The sequence below is a fragment of the Nelumbo lutea genome, chromosome 7, assembly GCF_056320005.1.
Source record: "Nelumbo lutea isolate HS-2025 chromosome 7, American lotus-T2T, whole genome shotgun sequence".
Classification (NCBI taxonomy): Eukaryota; Viridiplantae; Streptophyta; class Magnoliopsida; order Proteales; family Nelumbonaceae; genus Nelumbo; species Nelumbo lutea.
The window spans coordinates 52064703-52080654 of record NC_142690.1 but is presented as its reverse complement, the minus strand read 5'-3'; the positions used below and the strand labels follow the sequence as shown (position 1 = coordinate 52080654).

The 15952-nt window shown below is 39.2% G+C and overlaps 1 protein-coding gene across 1 annotated transcript; it reads right to left on the bottom strand.

Annotated features, from left to right (window-relative positions):
* Positions 1-1488: 1488 nt before the first annotated feature.
* On the bottom strand, positions 1489-6008 carry LOC148846386 (protein argonaute 2-like). Its single transcript, XM_088955968.1, is given in 3 exon segments — positions 1489-2923; positions 3489-4629; positions 5972-6008. Coding segments are annotated over 3 exon segments (2613 nt in total).
* Between the last annotated feature and the right edge of the window lie 9944 nt (positions 6009-15952).

Here is a 15952-nt window from a genome sequence, read left to right as displayed (position 1 = left end):
GGGAAGCTAGAGATCCTTTCCTTAAAATACATGGCAGTCTATTTTTACAAGAAACCGTATCTAAGAAGTGGGTACCTTTCACTATGGAAGCTTATTCCTCAACCCACTCTCAAAAAGAAAAATTAAGAGTAGTTTAACTCCATTTTCACAAAAAGTACTAAATTTAGACACAGGTATCATAAGAAAGAGTTTCCACTCCAAAGTGTGTAGGGCTCATATAAATCTTTAATTTCCTAGTTCAAATAAAAGTCTTCTCACATCACACCAGATAGCCACTTCAACTAAAGAAAATATAGTCATGGGATTGAACGTTGAGACATTTATAGTAGAAACATGAAATTCGATATTTTCCTTAAGAAAGAATAATGGTATCAAATGTTGTATTGATAATTCAAAGCATTTGTCTTAGAAACAACATCTTCTTATAAAATTTGTATTGACCAACATAAAATGTTACAAGTAGAAGTGACAATGGTACCAAATACAACTGACAATATCCATCAAATTTGTATATGCCCTTACCCAAGATTGAAGCTCAAATAAAACTAGTTTCACTAACACGAAAAACCATAATTTGTTCAACTCAAAATAAGTTAATCCGAAAAACATGACATGGATACACAAACTTCAAAACTCAAATGGAAAAGGAACAAAATTTAATTATATAACCAAACCATAATACAAGCTAGATACGACTAGGTGTGCAACTTGCGCAGCCCAACCTGAGCCCGAACCAACCCAGCCCAAAATTTTACATAGGTTGGGCTTGAATTTCCAGTCCTTGGGCAGGTTCGAGCCCAAGAATTTGGATTTTTCTATTTTTTAGGCTGGCCCCGGGCCTATCCCTTAGGTAGCCAAAAACCGGCTAAAGCCCAACCCAACTATACAATTTATACATATAGATCTATTTATGTAAATTTTTGCATACATATTTACCTATATGCATTGATATCCGTATATGTATTTACATATATATATACACACGTGTGTGCATATTTGCATAAATGCATACACACATATAGAGAGGGTTCATGACCAACCCGAGCCCAGCCCTGCCCTGAGCCTAACCCGAGTGCATCAAATAACAATGTGGGATGGACTCGGGTTGGGAAGATCAAGCTTGACCTCAGGGTCAGTCCAGTCTCAGGTCTTAAGCTTAAATATTAGGGTTGGGCCAACTTGCACCTCTAGAAAGGACCTCTTAGATTCACGCACAAACTCTTCAACCACCACTCCATCTCAGAAAAAGATGAACTTTGTGTAATGTTCGGTTATGAGCTGTGTAATCTTCAAAAAAAGAATATAACATTTTCAAGATCATTATGCAGCTTGAGGCTGACACTCTGATCAAACGATTATGATGTAGACAATGAAGATGTAGATGCTGATGAAGTTGAATACTGCAATGCTTCGTAGTATCTTCAACCACCACTCCATCTCAGAAAAAGATGAACTTTGTGTAATGTTCAGCTATGAGCTGTGTAATCTTCAGCAAAAGAACATAACATTTTCAAGATCATTATGCAGCTTGAGGCTGACACTCTGATCAAACGATGATGATGTAGACAATGAAGATGGAGATGCTGATGAAGCTGAATACTGCAATGCTTCATAGTATTGTCGCCCCCTGTATGCAACAAGATCAGCATAGTACACTGGTGGCACCAAGGAAACTGGTTTGGTACATCGAGCAAAAGTGAAGCAGAGGTTATATATGACACTCTGCAAATCATCAGAAGTAAATCTATGTTCATTCCATAGGACATGATAATGTGTTGGCTTGCTAGTTCCAAGGCTTCCATAGTGGCTGCAAAGATAGAAATCAAACTTCCATGGATGCACAATTGTGGTATCAACAACCGTCCCTGGGTGTACATTTCCAGTGGGTCCCCCTTGGTTCCTGTCCTTGGGAAAGAGACGGGTTTGGTGTCGCTTCTGTGCCACGACTAGTGTGATAGTAGGGGAATACCCATCTGACTCAATAGCACTCTTAAGGTCAGTTAACTCATCATTAAGAACCATGTCAAACTGACTCTCACTAACTCCGTCCCGAAACACAATAATTTTCTCTGGCTTCACTTTGTTAATCCTAGCATAAGCTTCAAGGAGCTCCAAACACATCTGCCCAAAATGTTTTATACTCTCAACCCGGTGGTCCTGCAGGCGGATTCTTGCAGCATATTTATTCACAGCAGGCCAGTTCATGGTGGCAACAACAGCTGCAATGGATGGACTAGATGTATTAAAGGCAGCAGGATGATTGACATCAGCCCCAATAAACATGACATGACCATCACCCTCAAGGCGAAGAAGCTTTTCAAAGAGTTCAACATTGCTACCACCAAGCTTGGCATTTATCTTGAGGGCAAGATTTGCAAGGTACTGGTCTAATCCTTTATCTTTATTAGCATTTGTGGAGAGACAGCATTGAGTCATAATTCCAATCTCAGTCTCACATATCCGCTTCAGGTTATTATACCCTGCATCCTTCTCGGACATTGCACATATGAGAATCTGCAATTGACCACCAGAAATCTCTTTAGCACGGGAGCAAATTGAACTTAGGTGTTTACTGAGCTGCTTGCTGTTGCGAAGTTCACACATCTCAGATGGCTCATAGAAGAGAGGCTCCTTCATTTCAATGTGGAGTTTTCTGCATCGAATGACCAGTTTTGTTGCAAACTGAATGTAATTTAATTTCACATTCCTATCAGCGAAATCAATGATTGCCCATCGTTCAACTCGCTTCCCTTCCAAAAGACATTTGCCAATAAGGTTCCATTGGCAGTTACCGCTAACTGTGACTCTGCTAGCCTCACCATTCACATTGCCAAGTTTCAAACTGGGTGGCTGGATAACATGTCCAGTGACTTCAGTCATGTGCTCACTAACAGCAATCTCGAAATTTTGTGCAATTCCTCCCCTGATAAGAATGGTTAGGAAGTAAATGAGATACAAACAAAAAAGTTTCACTATTTTGACAAGCTCTTTTGCAGTCATTTTTTAGAAAAGAAATATTGCATGGCACTCTGCCTACAGCTTTCTAATTAACAGTTGCACTGTAACTGTTAATAATTTCTTTGTATGCTTGATCAAAATAGAAATATGAATAGAGGTTACACTACACAAGCACTTATAGTAGGCATACTGTGAACAAAATAGGAAGGGAACAAATGTTTTGGGCTGTATTGTAATTTTCATTTCTGTTATTATCGGGAGAGTTGAGCCTCTTTACCTATTCCTGGAAATGTTGTAATTAACTTTTCTTTTAATAAATTGATTTATGTTATTGATAAAAAAATCATTTTATGGATCATAAAAATTAAACAAACCACTACTTTATCATAACTCACATCCATTAAAACGGTGTAGGGCTCCTAAGGACATGGTGGCTACAGGGAAATCAAAAGGTTTTCAGTAGTTGAAATTGCTAACATATCATCATCATAATAATTAATAAGAAACATCTAAATAGTAGCTTTCCATACCCGCATGGTCCATCATCTGCTTTAACCATCGTGCATATACAATCCTTTCTTACCGATGGTTTCGCCAAAGCAAACTTATTGAAATTGGACCGTACATCCCCAGCCAACATATCCAATCTGTCTTTAGGGTACCTTTGTCCCTCCACCAAAACACAGAACTCCATAGGTACATAGTTCATCTTCCCACCCTTGCTCAAATCTAAGTAAGGAAGATACCTGTGCTCAATCACTTTATTATATTTGTCCTTGAAATATTCCACAAGTCCAATCTCTCTTTCTTGATTCTCAATTGGGAAACTCAGGTTGTTTGTAACAGAGCTCGTAAGCCCCCGAATTATGTACTTTTGCTTCGTTGTCCTGTGAATCACTGTCACTTTCAACCCTTTCAAGGCCTTTTCAATTTTTTTCGTCACCCAATGAGGAACAGGACCATAATTAAGCTTAAAGTTGGGAACTGAGTAGTCAGAGCATAGGGCTAGACCCTGAGAAGTGAGCTTCAGGCTATGTTGAAACTCTCTGGAAGCAATGAGGAGACCAATATTATCACTATTATTGGAGGAAAAGCTTCGACCTATTTGGATACGATGTCTAGTCGGGTTCTCTTTCATGACCAAATCCATACCTTATAAGATCTCACGAGGGATAGATGACAGTGTACCTCTTAAGTAGTCCTCCAACTTTTGAAGTGGTAACTCCTTCACAAGGTTTATAGTAAACATGAATGCACAAGAACCTTGTCCCTCCGCCATGGACAGCTCCACTTCAAATTCCCCAGCAGGCAGTTTTACTGCACTGAAAATGCTTTTCTCCCCGTCATATGCAGTTTTAGCCATAGGAAAGTTTTTGGGGAGATCAGAAAATAACTTATTCCTGATCATGTGCATAAGAGACTTTGTTATCCGCAAAGATCGGCCTTGCTTGGGTGTCACTTCTGGTTTAATATCAACATCATAGTGGAATATGATTAGATTAGGATTGTACTTGATAGGAAAATAATTAACTAGAAGCTGTGAAAACTGAGTACCCCATTTCCCGCCATTGTCAGGTCGTTTCACTGGAACTCTTTCCCCAACCCTAGGTGCAGGAGATGGTGTCAATGCTAGAGATATATCCAGTGATGTTAGCTCTGCGACTTGAGGGTCTGTAAATACCAAAACAAACAAATATACAATCAGAAGATAATTAGCAAAGCTAATTACCAAATGACTAAAATATTTTGTTAGTGCATCATCAAACTATTTTATCCCAATTCCTGTGACATTAAAGGCCATAATCTTGGAATTAATAAACTGCTAAAACAATGCCTGTCATAAAACCAATTTGCAAATCATTGGATGTGTATGCCTAAAATGAGATGAGTCAAATTCATGATCTAATTATTGTCAGCTTATGCAAAAAAGACTCTAGTTCAATAACAAGGTAAACTCCAATTATCAGGAATACAGTAAGATGGGTTAAGAGAGAGGAAAAAAGCATTGTTTAAACAAGGAAAATTACAGCACTGCCCAAAAGAACTGATCCCTTCTCAACCTACAGAGTTATCAACTGGGCTGAACCCATGTGGCTGCTGTGTAGATTGATGTTAAGGTCCCATAACATACAAAGAGAGCAAAGTTAGCCAGCAGATTAAATGGTAAGTGAGCTATGTGATTTAATGGGCCTAAAAACCACTTCGAACTAGGCTTAAGTTAGTTAATTAAAAAGGGGCAAAATCTGATTTATAACTTAATTAGAATTAGCTGAAAGTATAAGATAAGTCTTATCCATTTAAGAATTCAGATCCAAATATCAGACTTGGATTAAGAAACTCTCTCCTAATTGGATTAGGAGGCTAATGCAAAGAAGGCTACAAATAAGTGGCAAATTCCTCAGTTTAACACACAACAATTTATAGAATTCTCCCCTATTCTTGCCACCCCTACTCAGTTTAACACACAGCAATATAAAGTCGTGCTCACTAGCCCTTGTTCAATTCTTGTTGAAGAATTTTGGTTCTTGCTGAAGAGCCATCCTATTGATCTTGCTTCACCACATACTGTGTCATTTTCACTAGAGGCGGGTTTTTTGTCTTCTCCTTGGGCGTGAACACCTTCACTAGGAGTTACTATTACTTCGTATCAGGTATATCCCTCTCCTCCATTTTGGTTTCAGATCTGGTCAGATTTTGATTTAAGAACAATCCTTGAAAATGTAGTTTTCTTGAATTTTTGGGTTGTTCATACGGTGGAGATCGAATTCCTTTTGGCGTAATGAATCTGCCCACTTATTGTATTATTCTATTCATTCTTGGTCTGTAAATAATTTATCTTTTTATTTTCTAGATGGAATGTATAGGATTTGATTCTGATGTAATTAATAGAAGATTAGGTTTTCCTTTTTTATCATTGGAAGAATTGTTGGAACCACACAAAGGAGAAATTTTGTAGATTTGGGTTTGGCAATCTACGATTTGTAGTTTGGGAAAATATAATCTGCAAACTAACTTTTGTTTTGCAGGGTTGCAGCTTTATGAACAGCCATCTTGTTGTTGTTCGCTGATTATGATCATGTTGAATTGAATCTTGAAATAGACACCAAGCCCTAGACCCATTCGACCTAGATTGTACCAAACTGGTTGGGCCAAACTGTGGACCATTAGGAACTGTTCACAACCCTAAAATTTGTCATATGGGCCAAGGGTTTGATGGCTTATTGCAAGATGCAATTGGGCCCAACTTGTAAAACCCAGTATTGTTAAGTTAAATCTGCATCAACCTTGATTCAGCTATATGTTTGTAGTTCGACCCATTACCTAGTTAATGTTATATGATAATGTTATGGGCTCTAATGGGCTGATACTAATTTAACCAAACTACTTTAGGGATTTATAGATGACTAAAATTGATTGGATCAACTATCGTTTTATTCCATGCATATGATATATGTTGTGTGATGTGCTATGTACATGGGCCATAAGCACTTGTCCCATGTTATTTTGATAGTGGTTCTTTCGCACATCATGGTTGAATGCACATCATTGCCATGGTGTCACTAAGATCATTGGGTGATCTCTATTCTTGATGTGCCCACTTCAACTTCCTCCCCAAGAGGAACTGTTTCGGATCCCTAGCTGTTTAGGACATAATTTTTAGTTCCTTCTAATAAAATATAAGTGCATGTGATAGGGAGATTCAAATGATGAACTCTCTAAAGGCTTTCCATCATTAGCATGAAAATGAGTCATTCAGTAATGATGAGATGCACCATAAAATTGGGTTATCCATTTGCTGATGGCTCTGTTGGATTGCATCAAAAGATGAAAAGGGCATCATAGACCAATGTGGGAGGGGCCTATCCTAAAATGGAAGACTCTCTCAGGGTAACTTGGCATTCAAGAATATGATGGGTAAGCACTTATTGAACAAAAAGATTTAACCAAAAATGGCAATGAACCTTATCTGATAGAGGCCTGTTAGACAGTTATGCCCTTAGCTCCAATCAGAATGATGTACATTATGACATTTATTCTAAATGAATAAAGTACATATTTGATTCATGTTCTTGTGGTGTGTTTTTGTGTAATACCCTTAAATTGGACACATATGAGACTCGTGTTAATTTAGAACGTTCACATCCGTTGGATAAGTCTGAGGAGATTTATCCTGCCAAGGCTGACACTGATGTGCCGCCAAGTTGGTTAGGGTGGCTTGTCTCAACTGCCAGGGTGAGACCTGAGGTACATGTGGTGTAGGTTTACTTGAAACCTTGAACCGGACCAGATTTCCAGTATTGCCCTGGACCTTGGAGATTGATGGGAAAAACTGGAAAATTACACCTGACCCCTAGACTCGATTATGATATTGCACTAGGTTTCGGATTGAGATGTCTTTGATATGCCAATCAGTAAGATCCTTAGAGAGGTCAAAACCTGGGTATGTTGGGACAGTCTAAGAATTCATCTGAGTGGGTGATCATAGTGACCGGATCAACCCCTTTGCTGGACAAAGGTAATGATCGGGGATGCACTCTCTCTAATGGAAACCAAGACTGTTGACAGCCAATTTCAATCGTTGAAATTTGTTTTGTATATATTATGGTTTCAAAATGTTTGCAAAAGGTTTTAATTCCCGGGGTCCATGTGAGTAGAGAGTGCAACACTGTTCCATGCAGCTGAGGGGGAGGTCCTTTCTTGTCGGGCAATGTTTGATCATTATGGGCTGAGAGGTTAAGTGTAAGGCCATTGAGGGTAATACCTGATGGGCTAATCTTGCATCTACCCATAGTCTTTGGGTTTTTATAAGGTGGTTTGGCACAGGGACCACTTAGTGTAAGTGTTGGACCCATTAAAAGCACATGGTGATGGGCTCAGGGGTTCACTGTCCATAACAGTGTATTCGGACAGGCCTTGTAACAGAGGCTGGGCTGAACCCATGTGGTTGATGTGTAGATCAATGTTTGGGTTCCACGCCATACAAAGAAGCCCAACTGGGCAACATTTTGGAAGGCTACTGAGCACATAAACTTATTGGGCCTAAAGCCCATTTTGAACTGGTCTAGTAAGAGTAATTAAAGAAGGGCAAATCTGGGATTTGGATCAACAGATAGGATAGGGAGTTATCCCTATCCACTTAGAGAGTCTAAATCTAAATAGAGATTTGGATCTAGAAAACTCCTAATGAGATTAGGAGAGCTAATCTAATCTATAGATAAGATAACCATCCTTATCTCTTAAAGAGAGTCCAGATCCAAATAAGGATTTGGATCAAGAAACTCCTAATGGGATTAATAGCTGATCTCTTTAAGTCTATAAAAGGAGGAGGGGGCGAACCATTCAGTTCATCCAAAAACCTCAGAGATCAGATCTTAGATCACACAGAGAGAAGACAATACCAGTGTGATTGTGCCATCTTCTCCCTGCGTTCTTCTCTTGTTGCTGCCAACTGCTAGTTTGATCTCTACTCTTGTAGAAGCGATCAAAAATAGTTTTTGATATCAGCCTTTGGAGAAAGACTGATTTGAAGTTGTGCTTACAGCCTCCATCGAATTCCTACTGAAGGGTTTGGTTCTTGGGAAGAACACTACTGATTATGCTCCACCCTACACTGTGTCATCATCAATGGGAGCAGTCTTTGGATATTTTCTTTGGGCATGAACACCTTCATTGGAAGATACTATTTCTTCGTATCAGGTATATCCCTCTCCTACCTTTTAGTTTCAGATCTGGTTCGGTTTAGGTTCAAGATCGATCCTTGAAAATGCAAATTTTTTAAAATATGGAATGTGATGCCCAGATGGGAGAGAGAGAAATTTTGAAAATTTGCCCAATCTACCTGTAGGGTTTGCCCATCCATATGATGGATCTCTCATCCCTTCAGTGGTATCAAAGCCATGGTTTAAATCTTGAACCGAAATAAATCAAATGCGCAAATGGGCAGAAGGCGTTCTACCTGATTTGCGCAGATTAGGGTTTCTCTAGGAAATTGGTTCCCAGATTAAGGGAGAATGATCTTAAATTAATTTTTATAAATCCAGATTATATTTAGAATTGTTCTTTATAATTTTCTTGATTTATGGGTTGTTCGTACAAAGGAGATTGAAATCTTTAATGTTTCAGAAAATCTGCAATTTCACAATTCTATTCATTCTGGTCTGTAATTAATTTTTTTTTATTTTTACACTGAATGTATAGGTATTCAATCTGATGTAATATTAATTGAAAATTAGGGTTTTTCTATTTTATTTATTTCAAGATTGAAGCTGCATGCACTGGAGAAGGAGAATTCGCATATGGGAAAATCGCTATCTACGATTTGCAGTTTATGAAACTGCAAACTATGATCTAACCTTTGTTTTGCAGGTTTGAAATGTGCAAACAACCTTGTTACTAATTCTTGTTTATTCTTTAATCAGTAAATTTAATTTCAGATCATTTCTGGAATTAATTCTTTAATTAAAAATCAAACCCTAGACCCATTCGAACCAGATAGGTCCAAACTGGTTGGACCGAATCTATGGTTCGATGGAGGCTGATGTCATCCCTAATTTCCCACTTTTGGGCCAAGGGGTTGATATTTAATTGAGAGGTTTAATTTGGCCCACACCTATAAGGCCCAGTTTTGAAGAATTAAAACTACTAAAGCCCACTAACTATAGATAAGCTATATGGGCTGAACTACTTAACCCTATTCGGCCCATATACCTAGATAATATTAATCAGAAATATTATGGTTTAAAATGGGCTTTAATAATGGGCATTGTAGATATTAATTGATTGGATCAATTCTATCCTTGCATGTGATGTATGGATGTGTGATGTGCAACGTTCATGGGCCATAAGTACTTGGCCCATGCAGATACCATATGGCTCTTGCGCACACCATGGCTGAATGCACATCATTGCCATGGTGTCCCTAAAGATCATTGGATGATCTCCCTCAGTGGTGGGCCCCACACCTCTTGAAGAGGATCTGTGTAGAACCCTAGCCATTTAGGGCCCACCGAAATCTGGTTTTGTGAAAGTCAGTGGGAGCCACTCTAGTTTGACCTAATTAAACTTGGGCATAACTTTTGTTCCCTCCTGTAATATGAGTGCATGTGATAGGAAGATTCATATGATAAACTCTCTAAAGGCCTTCCATCATTAGCATGAAGATGAGTCCTTTAGTAATGAGGAAATGTACCAGAAAATGGGTTATTCATTTGCTGTTGGGCTTGTCTAAGTGTTTCATAAGATGATAGGGGCGTCATAGACCGATGTGGGAGGGGCTTCACCAGAAAATGGGAACTCCCTCACGGTACCTTGGTGTTAATGAATATGATGGGTGAGCACTCACTAGACAAAAAGATTTACCTGAAAATGGCTCTAAACCTTGTTTAATAAAGGCCAAAGGAAAAACTCATATGATGAGTAGATATGATCGTTCACAGAAAGGTGGTGGGGTTTTGCAACTAAAACAGTTGGCTCCATGCACCCTATGTGGTTTTCCACATTTCCAGAGACAAGTCATTGTCTCCGTCACTGAGATGGGAGGGAAATCTCAGTGATGAACAAATGGAAATGGAGCATAGATTAAAAGCCATATCTATGTAATGAACATGAATCAAATTAGGTTGTGGACTAATGTTTGCTTTTTATCAGAAATGGCAAATGGTCAATTTGCAAAGCTGTTGGACGACAACAAACTTAAAGGACCAAACTATGCTGACTGGTACTAAAACTTTATGTTGCTCCTGACTTCTGAGAAGTTAGACAAAGTGGCTAAAAATTCTTCCCTGGAGCGCCCAGATGATAGGGCTTCTGAGGACCGAAGAAGGGACTATCAAGAATGGGAGGAGAAAAACTACTTGGTTGGACAATCCGATACAGAGGCAATTTGATCAGATCAAACTAGCCAAGGACATATTGGATAGTTTAGACAATCGACGAAGAGCAGAATCATTCTACTTGACAGAAGGTCCTGAAACAGTTCATGACCGCACATATGTCCAAGGGGCAGCAAGTTCATGACCATTGTCTTCGAATGATGGGCTACATGAACGAACTTGAGGCTCTTGGATCCGGGCTGGGCCATGTGACCAAGATAGACGCCATCTAAAATTCTTTGCCTCCTTCCTTCAATCCGTTCATCATGAACTATAACATGAATAAGCTGAATGTTAGCGTTCAGGAACTCAACAATATGTTGCAGAGGGCCGAAGAACTGATCAAGAAGGATGGACCCCTAGCTATGCTTGTTGAAGCTAGCAAGGGTGGCAAGAACAAGAGGAAGGCAAAGAAGAAGCCTTAGAAGAAATCCACTAAGTCCAAGAAGCAGAAGAAGGACAGGGCATTTGATGCATGTCACTTCTGCAAACAGACCAGCCACTGGAAGAGGAACTATCCTCAATACCTGGAATCCAAGAAAGGTAATTTCAAATCCTGAGTCATAGAAACCAATCTATTGGTTACTTCTGCATCATGGTGTATTGTCTTTATGTACAAAATTTGAGAAGAAATTTGATTTCTATTTCAAAATTGTGTATGGATGAATATTCTATTCTTTTTGATAATACAATTACTATTAAAACAAATAGCAAATTCATCGCATATGGAGAACTTGAGAATGGTTTCTATGTTCTCCATCCTTCTCTAGAAACTAACATAGCTGAAACTACATCGGACAATATCCCCAAGAAAAGAATCTGTGATACAGTTAATCCCACATGCCTGTGGCATTACCGACTTGGCCATATCAGTATTGGTCATATCACAAGGTTGGTAAAGGATAGTCCTTTGGATTTTCTAACCGTAGAAGATATTCCCACTTGTGGGCCTTGCCATTAGGGTAAGATGACGAAATGGCCATTTAATGGTAATCCTGAAAGATGTACAGGCATGCTTGACCTAATACATATTGATGTATGTGGTCCGCTAAGTGTTAGGACTCGTAACTAGCACGTGTATTTCATTACATTCACCGATGATTATTCTCGGTACGGTTACATGTACCTAATGAGACACAAGTCCGAATCCGTTGAAAAGTTCAAGGAGTTCAGATAAAAGGTCAAGAAATAGTTAGGGAGAGAAATTAAGACCCTTTGATCGGACCGAGGTGGCGAGTATCTCTCTGACAAATTCAGAGACTACTTGAAGGTTAACGGGATAGTATCACAGTTAGCTCCACCTTCTACACTATAACTTAACAGTGTTTTAGAGAGGAGGAATATGACCTTATTGGATATGGTCTGGTCACTTCTCGTCCATTTAGAGTTACCCACATCCTTTTGGGGTTTTGCATTGGAGACTGCGATATACATGCTAAACTGGGTTCCAACCAAATCAGTATCGAAGACTCCCTATGATCTTTGGACTGGAAAGAAACCAAGTGTGTGACAATTGAAGATTTGGGATTGTCCAACACACGTTAAAAGAATGAGTGTTGACAAATTGGAATCCAAGACCAGCTGTTGTCTATTCGTAGGCTACTCCAAGGGCTCTGTGGGTTACCTATTCTATGACCCAAGTGAGTAGAAGGTAGTCTACAGTCGAAATGCACATATCTTGGAGGATGATTACATCTTGAACAATCATCGTTAGGAAGTTGTTCTTGATGAGGAGAGCTCAGGAGTAGTGGGAGGTGTCCCACAAGTTCCAGGTAGTGACCAACCTAGAAGATCTACCTGGGTTTCTAGTCGGGTAGTTTTTGATCATTATGGGCTGAGAGGTTAAGTATAAGACCATTGAGGCTAATACCTGATGGGCTAATCTTGCATCTGCCCACAATTCCTAGGTGTTACAAGGTGGATTGGCCTTGGTACCGCTTAGGGTAAGTATTGGACCCATTGAGCCCATGTGATGGGTTTTAAGGAGTAAATTGTCCATAACAGTGTATTTGGCTAGGCCTTGTAACAAAGGCTGGGCTGAACCCATGTGGCTGATGTGTAGATCAATGTTTGGGTCCCATGCTATACAAGGAAGCCCAACTGAGTAGTTGTTTGGAAGGCTAAGTGAGCATATAGGATTAGTTAAATAAGGGGCGAATTCAGATATTAGATTAGCATATAGGATTGGGTCTTAACCCTATCCGCTTAGAGAGTCCATATCTAAATGTGATTCAGATCTGGTAACCTCCTAATAGGATTAGGAGGGCGCTGATCTAATTTGCAGATAAGATAAGGATTTACCCATATCACTTAAAGGGAATTCTCATCTAAATATGATTTGGATCATAAACTCCTAATGGGATTAGGAGCTGATCCCTTTAAGCTTATAAAAGGAGGAGGGGGCGACAACCTTTAGATGACATTCTTATTCACATCCTCTTTAGAGCTGAAATCACAAAAGAGAGAATTCAGCATCACTGCGCTAAATCTCTCCTGCCGCCTCCTTCCTGCCACCGCCATATTTGCCAGTTCGATCTCCTCTTGTCAGCAAGAGTGATCAAGATTGGATCTTGATATCAGTTCTTTGTGAAATGGCTGATTGGAAGTAGTGCTCACATGCCGTCCAGCTGATACTTGCGAAGGATCTAGTTCTTTTGAAGAACACTGTTGATTCTGCTCCATCTTGCACTGCGCCATCTTCAGTGAGAGCAATTTTTGGTTCCTTCCTTGGGCATGAACACCTCCATTGGGAGGTATATCCCTCTCCTATTGCTCTTTTTTAGATTTGGTTTGGTTCTTGGTTCAAGATTGATCATTGAAAAATCTGATTTTTCTAAAATAGGGAATTCGATTCCCAGTAGGATAGAGAGAAATTTTTGAAATTTGCCCATTCTGTTCCACAAGATTTGAGCATCCATACGATGGATACCTCATCCCTTCAGTTTTATCAGAGCCTAGGTTCAAGTCTTGAAATGAATTGGATCAAATCTAAACCTACGCAAATGGGTAGAAGGCATTCTACCCGATTTGCGTAGATATAAGGTCTTTCTGAAAAATTCATTTCAACTTGATGGGCGATTAATCTAAAATTAAAATTTTATAAATTTGATAATTATTTAGAACTGTTCTTTATAATTTTCTTGATTTATGGGCTATTCATACACATGGAGATCGAAATCTTGATTGGTGCAGGGAACTTGTGATTTTGCAGTTTCTTGATTATTACATTTGGTCTATAAAACAATTTTTTTTTTTTTATTTTAGACTGATTGTATAGGCATTCGATCTGATGTAATTATTAATAAAAATTAGGTTTTCTGTTTATTTTTATTTTGGATCGAAGATGGCGGCGCAAGGAAGGAGATTTTGTAGATGGGAGAATCGCTATCTACGTTTTGTAGTTTATAAAACTATAAACTGTGATCTAACCTCTGTTTTATAGGATGGATTGTGTGAACAGCCCTATCTGACTAATTTTTTATTTTTTTTTATCAGTATTTAATTTCGGATTAATTTCTTCAATTAAATATTTAATTAAAGATCAAACCCTAGACCCATTCAAACCAGATTGGTCCAAACTGGTTGGACCAAATCTAGGGTTTAATCAAGGCTGAATGTCAGCCCTATTTCTCCCACTAATGGGCCTAAGGATTGATTGATTGAATTTTAATTCTGCCCAACCTATAAAGGCCAAGTTTTAATTTGTTAAAATTGCTAAAAGCACACTTCGCAGATAAAGCAATATGGACCAAATTGATCAACCCTAATTTCGGCCCATATACCTAGATAGTATTAATGGTTAATATTATGGATTAAAAATGGGCTTTAAGGCTTTACAGATATTAATTGATTGGATCAATTCTTCCCTACATGTGTTGTATGGATGTGTGATGTGTTATGTTCATGGGCCATAAGTACTTGGCCCAAGCTGATTCAACAATGGCTCTTGCGCACACCATGGCTGAATGCACATCATTGCCATGGTGTCCCTGCTGGTCAATGAATGACCACCCTCTGTGGTGGGCCTCACACCTCCTGAAGATGAAATGTGCGAAACCCTAGCCGATTTGGGCCCACCAAAATCTGGCTTTATGAAAGTCACTGGGAGCCACTATGGTTTAACCTAAATCAAACTAGGGCGTAATTTTTTTGTTCCTTACAGCAAATATGAGTGCATGTGATAGGGAGATTCATATTGTGAACTCTCTAAAGGCCTTCCAGCATTAGCACGAGGATGGGTCCTTCAATAATGAGAAAACACACAAAAAAATGGGCTATCCATTTGCTGTTGGGCTTGTCTGAGTGTTTCATTAGATGATAGGGGCGTCATAGACCGATGTGGGAGGGGCTTCACCAGAAAATGGGAACTCTCTCACAGTACCTTGGCATTAATGAATATGATGGGTGAGCACTCAACGGACAAAAAGGTTTACCTGAAAATAGCTCTGAACCTTGTCTGACAAAGATCAAAGGGAAATCTCAGTTACTGAGATGGGAGGGAAATCTCAGAGATGAACAAATGGAAATGGAACATAGATTAAAAGCCATATCTATGTAATGAACATGAATCAAATTAGGTTGTGGACTAATGTTTGTTGTTTTATCAGAAAATGACAAACGAACAATTTGCAAAGCTTCTTGACGACAACAAGCTTAAGGGCCTGAACTATGCCAATTCATGCTGGTCTTAGCATCTAAAAAATTGGATAAGGTAGTAAAAAAATCCTGCCCCAAAGTGTCCGAGCAACAGGGCGTCTGAGGCCAGAAGGAGGGAATTCCAAGATTGGGAGGATAAAAACTCCCTAGCCTGCTGCTATGTCATTGTCTCCCTAGACAATCCAATACAGAGGCCGTTCGATCATATCAAACTCATATCAAACTAGCTAAGGACATATTGGATATTTTAAAGACAATGTACGAAGAGCAGAATCGTTCTACTCGGCAGAAGGTGTTGAAATAGTTCATGACCGCTCAAATGTTGAAGGAGCAACAGGTTCACAACCATTGTCTTTGGATGATGGGTTATATCAACGAGCTTGAAGCCCTTAGATCCAGGCTAGATCTTGGCACGCAAGTGGATGCCATCCTTAACTCATTGCCTCCTTCCTTCAACCCGTTCATAA